This window comes from Arachis duranensis, chromosome 9 (assembly GCF_000817695.3).
Source record: "Arachis duranensis cultivar V14167 chromosome 9, aradu.V14167.gnm2.J7QH, whole genome shotgun sequence".
Lineage (NCBI taxonomy): Eukaryota > Viridiplantae > Streptophyta > Magnoliopsida > Fabales > Fabaceae > Arachis > Arachis duranensis.
In genome coordinates, this window is record NC_029780.3 from 23,060,096 (window position 1) to 23,069,731 (window position 9,636).

General features: G+C 37.1%; 1 protein-coding gene across 1 annotated transcript; it reads left to right on the forward strand.

Annotated features, from left to right (window-relative positions):
* Window positions 1-311: 311 nt before the first annotated feature.
* Window positions 312-3,377, forward strand: LOC107465165 (protein AGENET DOMAIN (AGD)-CONTAINING P1). The gene is made up of 3 exons (XM_016084160.3): window positions 312-968; window positions 1,673-2,275; window positions 3,128-3,377. Exons 1-3 carry the CDS (start codon window positions 447-449, stop codon window positions 3,143-3,145), a joined length of 1,143 nt encoding a protein of 380 aa, XP_015939646.1. The 5' UTR covers window positions 312-446; the 3' UTR covers window positions 3,146-3,377.
* Window positions 3,378-9,636: the final 6,259 nt, after the last annotated feature.

Sequence of the window (9,636 nt, forward strand, 5' to 3'; positions counted from 1 at the left end):
GCGTGCTTTGGAAATAGTTGAGTGACACGCGTGTTTAACACGCTTAAGTTGGGTGAGAGTAATTTTTGTTAGCTTGACCCAACTTGTAAGACTTGTAAGTCAAAAAGAATTGTATGTGTATCCTAACTCTTAGTTTATATGTCTTAAAAAGAAAAGTATCCGGAATATTAATAAGTAATGCCTTTTAAAGGAAAAAAAAAGACCAAAAGAAAAGAATAATAACAAAAACGAAAATTGAAGGGGAGATTTATTTCCTTTCCCTTCTTAACATTCCCGCCAAACACACTTTTCCATTTTCTAACACTTCATTAGCTTTTCCCGTTCTTTAATATCCGTTACAAACCCCTCTCTCTCTCTCTCTCTCTCAACTCTCAAGCACACTCAGTCTCTCACAGTAACATAGATAGTGTTATCGAAATTCGAAACCCTAACAAACCAAGAAAGTCATGGCTCCCAAATCCAAATCCAAATCCAAATCCAAATCCAAAGCCAAAACCCCGAAACCCTCTCCTTCCTCCTCCTCCAAGTCCTCCTCCTCATCCTCCATCTTCAAACCTGGCACGAGAGTCGAGGTCAGCTCCGATGACGACGGATTCCGTGGTTCTTGGTTCTCCGGCACCGTCATCCGCCGCGCTGGTGCGGACAAATTCACGGTCGAGTACGACAACCTCTTGGCCGACGAGCGGGGCAAAAAGAAGCTGAGGGAGCAGCTCGGCTTCCACCAGCTTCGGCCGCTTCCTCCGGAGGAGGCCGGCGTCGAATTCAAGTTCGGCGATGAGGTTGACGCGTTCCACAACGACGGTTGGTGGGAGGGGAGTATCACGCAGGAGCTGGAGAATGGTATGTTCGCTGTTTATTTCAGAGGGTCGAAGGAGCAGATCGAGTTTACCGCGGACCAGCTGAGGAAACATCGCGAGTGGATGAATGAGAAGTGGGTTCCGCCGTTTGCGCAGCAAGAACAAGAAGAGGTGTGGTTGAATTTGGTTTATGTTTTATTGTAAACTTGTAATTGCTTCTGTTGGTGTCTATCAAGTGTTTAACCCTTTTTTGTTTATTTATACGAGAGGGGATTAAATAAGCGATGTGGTTTTAAATTGCAATCAATCATGATAGGCGAACCATCGAAAAAATCGTTATAGATTGTATGGTGATTTATCTAACATTATGACTTATAAGTAGTTAATCATAACAGTTTCTGTAAACCTGTTAAGAGAATAAATTAAAGCAGGAACAAGTATAAGTTGGAGAGAAGAGAGAGATAGATAGATAAGGAAAAGTAATGTCAAGAAGTGGTCTCAAGAAAGAATGTAAAAGAAGTATATTTCGATTGCCATTACGAAAATTTGCAAGAATATGCCACTGATGCAGTTGCAGTTTGTTGCTGCAATGCGATGTGGATGGTGCTGCTGTGCTGTAAATGCAATGATTGTGCTTGTGGATCACAATTTGAATCCTTATGGAAAATTTACTTTTACTTTTAAAATCTTCCTTATTTTCTTTGTCAAAATTCTAAAATGGGGTGACTATTTGATGCTTTAACTTAATAATATTGATTGTATTAGGGAGGGATCTAGGAATGTGAGTTTAGTTTATTATTCTTGGTCAGGTTGGGATATTTGTCTTGTGAATGAGTGGATGATATTGTTAATTCTTGAGAATAATGTGGATGCAGAATATGGTGTCAGACCCAAATGCAAAGTCTGATAAAACTGTGAAAGGGAAAGAAGTGGTGGCGACACCAAATGTGACGTCTGATGATAAAGATGTGAAAGGGAAGGGAGTGATGTTGACACCAAATGTGTCATCTGATGATGAAGGGAAGGAAGTGGTGTTGACACCAAATATAAAGTCTGATGAAACTGCAGAAGAGTTCAATTTTAGTGCAGGGATGCTGGTTGAGGTAAGCAATGATGAGGAAGGTTTCCAAGGAGCTTGGTTTTCTGCCACTGTTGTTGAAGTAATTGGAGACGATAGGTTCCTTATAGAGTACAAGACCCTGCTGGACGATAATTCGAATCTTTTGAGAGAGGAGGCTGATAAGTGGCACATAAGGCCCCCTCCCCCAGCAACTTCTGAGAACATTAAATTCAGTTATCTTGAAGAAGTGGATGCTATGTACAACGATGGATGGTGGGTTGGTGTAATTTCCAAAGTTCTTGGCGACTCAAAGTACGTAGTATACTTCAGGAGCTCCAATGAAGAAATAGAGTTTCCAAACTCCCAGTTGAGGCCACATCTGGACTGGATTGGTGGCAAGTGGGTCTTGGCTTCTGAGGTATGGCTGCAACCTATCCTTAGATAATTGACATTGCTATAAATTCTGCACTATGATGCTCTGCTTCCTTGATGCTTTCAATGTCAATAAGAAAATAAACTTAATGTCATAAAGACGAATAGGTTGTGTTAGATGAGTAGACACACTAGATAAATAATATTAGGAATCAATGCATTAAATAGAGAAAATTGGTATAGCACCTATTTTGGAAAAGATTGGAAAACTTTGCTGCAGATAATCAGGGCATGCGTGGAGAAAGTTTGCAAAAAATCCAAGGAGAAAATACTCTGATGGAGAGTAGTCTAATTGCAGGGATATAGAATCTAGACTTAGGTGGTTTGGGTATGTGAAAAGGGTCCTATAAGTCGTATTCAAGACAATAAAGAGAGTGAGTAAACTATTTTTAAACATGAAAGATGTAAATTAATTCGTTATCCATCAAAGATTGTGTTAGTTTGACAAAACTACTCAAAGTGGGTAGCTTGTTGGGTAGTTCTGTCTAATCCATTCTTTGATGGGTATCAAGTTAGTTTATATCTTTTATGGTTAGAATTGTTAGCGCTCAGGTTTTTCATGGTAAAAATGGTAGTTTACTCAAAAAGAATAGATACAATGCAATATGGTTCCATACATGTGAAGAAGGCTTATTACTTTCTCTGATCGCAGTAATTTCTCTTCACTCTATTAGCATATGCTGATTTTGCTAGTAATAGATTATTAACATTGTAGATCAATATTTGATATTGACATGATAGTTCATCAAAGATGATTAAAGTGACCTGTCAAACTTACTGAAGAGTTTTAAGCCTTGAAGTTTTTGACATATCTCTTTGGATCCAAACTTATTTGCAGGCGTTGAACTTGTTGTGAACGCAGATGATATCAAGATAGGGACAGAAAACTACCTTAAAGTGAGTCACTCATAAGGGTTCATACCTCATTACAACTAGTCATGTTAATAAAATTTGGACTTCTCTTGCCAGATATGCTGATGACAAGTATAGGTTTCCAATCATGTAGTATTTACTGTTGATGAATGCAGCGACAATAACTCATGCTTCTAAGGAATTTTCATAGCTAAGTGGATTAGGAATTTTCATGATCCTGGAATGGTGTTAATTTCTTTTGTGATTTCTTACCTATTACAAATATCGTTTTTCATTTTGACTAGATGAATAAAGCAAGCGGTAGGGGAAAAGAAGGATAATAATTTTATTGCCGACAAAAATGCGCTCAAATTTTGTTATCAACAAAAAAACTTTTAAATATCAAATGCAATAAAAATATCTAATATTAAATATGTATTCTCAAAAAAATTTTTAGAAATTGAATTTTGATGTGTTTTTTGCAAGTATGATTAGAAAAATGAGATATTTTTGTTTTTAAAATTTAATTGTGATTTTTTTGTCAACAACTAATAATATTTTTAAAAATAAAAAATATAGAGATCAAATTTTTATTAATTTTTTCATGCTACTTTTTCAAATAAAAAATATAGAGATCAAATAAAAAATTAGTCCAATCTGTTGCTTTCATGCTACTTTTTCATGTTGTATGTGTAAAAATGAGCATGGCTCTCAAAATTACAAGTTTAAAGGTTTTTAAAGTTTAATTGATGTTTATTGGAGTTGAATTGAATATAATAAAATAATATATATAATTTTTATTTATTAAAAAAAATACTAATTCAATGGTTTTTTTTTTAATTGATGGTATCAAGTATAATTTTTTATTTTAGAAAAAAAATAAAACTGAATCTATTAAGAAGTCGTTTGGTTTGTTTCTGTTCTCATTTCTTACTAATAGCATTGATATTCTTTATTGCATGTCCTTGGAAATTTTTTTTGAAGGTTTTTTATTTGGTTTTCAATAATACTATCTTTTAAAGTTTATCCTTTTTTTAAGGTTTTTATTTGGTTTTTAATAATACTATGTCCCTTAAAGTTTATCCTTTAATCAGCCTTTAAATTTAATTACTTTGTTATATTATTTTTTAAATTTTTATTTAATTATATTTTCTAAATTTTAGGAACATCTAGTACTTTTATTTAATTTAAATTTTAAAAATATAAATGCTTAACACCAGTAAGTAACTATCTTTTTATATTTCACATTTTTTTAAAAAATTAATCATTTAAGTTACTCCATTTATATTATCTTATTTCTATATATGACTACTAGTGTTTGTAGCTGTATTTTAATTTTCTTCATTATTATGTGGTTTATGATTGTGATTCTTTATTCTTTTGATAAGATAAATAATCATTCATTACAACTTTAGTTTTTTCTTCATTTACTATTTTAGTTTTTTTTTTTTTTTACTTTTTGTTATTTATGAAAGTTTGACATTTCTTATTCACAAAATAAGCAACTTCAATTCTTTTATTTCTTAGTTTCATGAAGAATATGTACCATGAGTAGAAGTTGATATTCAACATTATATTAACATGGGTAAAGTACTAAATTGGTTTAGTTCTTAAAATTTAAAGTGTCTTATTTGAATCCAAAAAAGTTTTATTTAACTTTAATGTAATTCCATCTTGAGGTCAAAGTTAAATAATTAACGAAATGTCCTACATGATAGCAGTACAAGAATAAGGTCGATAATTTGGAGAACAAGTACAAGCTTCAAAGGTACAAAATCAACCGTGTATATATCAATACATTTATTTATCATTCTCCTTAATTCTATAGAAAATATTTTATTTAAATTATAAAAAAATAATAAATAAATATTGATGTATCCACGGTTGATTTTGTGTCTCTAGAGCTTTTACTTGTTCTCCAAATTATCGACCTTGTTTTTGTACTGTTGTCATGTAGAACATTCTGTTAATTATTTAACTTTGACCTTACGGTGGGATTACATTGAAACTAAATAATTTTTTTTTGGATTCAAATAAGACACTTTAAACCTTAAGGACCAAAACAGGATTACGCCCAAACGTAGGGACCAATTTAGTACTTTATCCATATTAATATTTCAAAATGTTGATGGTATGCATTTCTTTATTTCAATTTGCTTTTATTTTCTTATTATTTTATATAATATTCAAAAGGGTAAAAAACAAGAATAAGCCATGGGGAGAAAGAATTTACGTGAATCAGCCAAAACAAAATCCGTTTCACCAATCAACCAATGCACAAATATATTTAGTTCGAATCACACTGTTTCGAACATGGATTGAATGTAATTTGAATTGAGGCAATTCGAATTACTATGAAACCTGAACTAAGCATAAATCGAATTGGCCCAATTCGAATTACTCCATTTGTAATTCGAATCAAGCTTATTCGAACTCCTCTCATGCACGTCATGCAACGTAATTCGAATTGGCTTAATTTGAATTACTCAAATTGTAATTTGAACCAGGCTAGTTCGAACTATAAAGGAGCATAGTTGTATATATATATATGCTGTGGACGTGAATTGCTCTCATTAGAGGGGTAGAATGGCTAGTGTGGAGAGTTTTGTGGTGTTGGTTCACCACAGAGGAACGATTAAGAGGAAGACACGTTCCGATGTGAAGTTCACTGATAAGGATCCTCTCTGTATTATCGTGAGGCCTACGGTAAGGTACGATGACCTTGTTAGCACTGTGCTGATGAAACTGGGTCTGGATGGTGTGAAACAGGTTAAGAAGTTCTTCTATTGCATTCCGATCACGGTGCTCCAAGACACCGTGAAGTATGATTGTTTCACGATCGGGAGTGATGAGGACTTGAAGGTCATGTTTCAATGTCGCCGTCAGTTTCCGAAAGTGAGGACACCAGAGCTGTTGGTAAAGATGGTTGATGTGGTATCGAGCTCGGGGGCTTCGAACCGGAATACCACCACTTTAGCCATGGTAGCCGGTTCTAGCTCCAGACCTGCCATTGCTTCTACCTCTGTCCCTGCGTACGAGCCACCCGTCCAGCCTGTCGCCTCCCCTTCCTTCGCTGCTGATCTCAACGGCAGTGTAGGCGACGAGGTTGGAACAGGGGAATTTCGGCCGACCTCTTTACAGTGTGCTGCACCGGGTGGGGTTGGAGAGTAATTTTTGGATGATCCAGAGGACGATGATGTCGAGCCGGATATGATTGCTGATGACAGTGGCAATGGTATCGGAGCGAGTGATCCTGCTGGGGCAGGAGGTAGTTCTAGCTCTGGCACACAGCAGTACCCTCCACATTTTTCATCCTTGGACTTGGATGCCATGAGGCAGGAGGGGATTCCGGGGCAGCCTGCTGGGTTTGGCGCTAGGGATGCGGAAGGGTCTCCAAGTCTGACAGAGTTCCAGGTTGGTCAACAATTTCAGGACAAAGATGAGGCCTTGTTAAGTGTGAAGACTTACAGCATCCGCCGAGGGGTACAGTACAAGGTTGTAGAGTCCGACTATTGCTGGTATGTTGGCAAGTGATCTGAGTTCGGGAATGGGTGCACATGGTTGATTCGGCTGAGTCTCCGGCAGCACAAGGGCATTTAGGAGGTCAAATAGTACAATGGACCTCATACGTGTCTGGCTACCTCCATCTCCAGTGACCACATGAGTTTGGATTATCATGTGATATCGGCATTCATTATGCCAATGGTTAGGGCTGATGCATCCGTCAGCATCAAGGTGCTCCTAAATGCCACGGCCGCACACTTTGGGTTTAGGCCGATGTACAGGAGGGTCTGGCTGGTGAAGCAGAAGGCTGTTTCCCTCATCTATGGTGACTGGGATGAGTCGCACAACGAGCTCCCTAGGTGGGTGTTAGGAGTCCAGTTGACGATGCCTGGTACTGTTGCAGTCCTTAGGACGAGCCCTGTTCGAGTTGGTGGAAAGCTGGATGAGTCTCGAGCTTATTTTCACAGACTGTTTTGGATGTTTTCACCGTGTATCGAGGCATTCCATCATTGCAAGCCGCTGGTTAGTATTGATGGCACCCATCTGTATGGCAAGTATGGGGGAATGTTGCTCGTGGCTATTGCACAGGACGGGAACTCCAACATACTCCATGTTGCATTCGCACTAGTGGAGGGTGAGAATGCTGAGTCCTAGTCCTTCTTTCTCTCCCACCTGCGTTAGCACGTGACACCGTAGCTGGGTCTGCTGGTTATATCGGACAGGCATAACAGCATCAAGGCCGCGCTTGAGGCTCCCGACGGAGGCTGGTTACCTTCAGCTGCATACCGGGCATTCTGCATTTGACATGTAGCGACAAATTTTGTCCTAACCTTCAAGGGCAAAGACGCAAGGAGGCTTTTTTTCAACACGGCGTATGCAGAGACCGAGGTAGAGTTTGATTACTGGTTTGATATTCTGTGGTCTGAAGACCCGGCGATGTGTGACTAGGCGAACCGGATTGAGTATTCCTTGTGGACACAGCATCGTGATGAGGGGCAAATATTCGGACACATGACAATGAATATCTCTGAGTGTGTGAACTCAATCCTGAAGGGTGTCAGAAACCTCCCTGTGTGCTCGCTGGTGAAGGCAACATACGGAAGGCTGGCCGAACTATTTGTTCGCAACGGGAGAGAGGCTGAGGCCCAGCTCGGAACCGGACAATAATTCAGTCAGCACTTGGTGACTTGTATCGAGTCCAACTTGAAGATGGCGAGGTGCTTTACGGTGACTTTGTACGACAGGGATAACTCGGAGTTCACCGTTGCAGAGACGACTCTGACTGGTTCTTTCTCACTGGGTAGCTACAGAGTCTCGCTTGCATCTCAGACATGTGACTGCGGATACTTCTAGGCACTTCATTTTCTGTGTCCGCACGCACTGGCATGCTGTGCCTTCTCACGGCTTACATGGCAGTCTTACGTCCACCAGGTGTATCGTCTTAGTTCGGTGTTCAGTGTGTATCGGATTGGATTCACACCTCCCATTCCGGAGGGTTTCTGGCTACCATATGACGGGCCGACTGTAATCTCGGATCCTAACAAGAAGCGTGCGAGAGAGGGTCGTCTGAGGTCCACTAGGATACGGACCAACATGGACGAGGCAGATCCGAACTAGCCAAAGAGATATGGCCTCTGTCGGCAACCTGGACACACACATCGGAGTTGCCCACAGGTCAGAGGGCCAGAGCATACAGGGGGACATGAGTAGGTGTATTGTTAGCTTTGGTACTTTGTTTATTTCACTTTAGTGTTTAGATTCCACTGTTATAGGTTTTCTTACTTGTTGTTGTTAACTAATAGAGTTTGTTAATGTTAATGCGATGTACTGTGCATCAGATCTTACTTAATGAATATGTTCCGTTTCCGGAGTTTTGTACGAAATGTCTGTTGAATTCCCAACGCAATAAATAAATCTACAAATTAAACTAATACATGATGCGGAAAATATGCTAGTAACTGAAATTTCATAAACTTTGAACAGCCATTTTCAAAGTAGAATATCATGATTTGTCCACAACATATATATACAACTCTGCTCCTTTATAGTTCGAACTAGCCTGGTTCGAATTACAATTTGAGTAATTCGAATTAAGCCAATTCGAATTACGTTGCATGGCGTGCATGAGAGGAGTTCGAATCAGCTTGATTCGAACTACATATATTTGTGCATTGGTTGATTGGTGAAACGAATTTTGTTTTGGTTGATTCACGTAAATTCTTTCTCTCCATGGCTTATTCTTGTTTTTTACCCTATTCAAAATACATCTAAAATAATAAGACAAAACACAATACTTTTAGTACATATCTAAAATTCGTTTAAATCTGTGTTTATATTTTTTTTATATAAATAATTTTTTAACACATAAAAAATAATAAGAGAACGTATTATAAAATACTTTTAGTATACATATGAAATTGATTAAATTTGTGCTCATATTTTCTTAACATAAAATATTTTTTTGAACACAAATAATATAAAAAAATTGATTCTCTGTTGCTACTTTAGTTTTGAGAGCAGCTCAATATATATAGCACTTCTTCTATAGGGAAGTCTAGAAACGAGATTATTAAACAAGTTTTTTGAGCCACGCATACAAAACTAATAAAATAAAAATTTCTGTATACTCAGAAAAAGAAAACATTGTTTGTCATAAAGCAAACGTGATCGTCACTACTGTTAGGTTAATGTTCAACAATGTTGTTGTATATATTAATGAATAAATCTAAAATTACAAAATTATATACTAAATAATTTCTTAACACATTCGAAACTCATCCAAAAATAATTGTGTTTATTATTCTTGTTAATTAGAATAAAAAATCATATATAGCGGTCTTAAAATAAAAAAATGATTTTGATAATATTATTTTAATTTTAATTCGGTTAGAGTTTAATTTTAGTTTGTTATTTTTGTTTTATTTTGTATAAATTTAAATATTCTAACTTTAAGGAGATATAATTTTGAATTTTAAATATATAAGAGAAGAT

Coding starts and splice junctions, on each gene's coding strand:
- LOC107465165 (XM_016084160.3), top strand. CDS start 447: ATGGCTCCCAAATCCAAATCCAAATCCAAATCCAAATCCAAAGCCAAA. Junction 969..1,672: donor CGCAGCAAGAACAAGAAGAG/GTGTGGTTGAAT, acceptor ATGTGGATGCAG/AATATGGTGTCAGACCCAAA.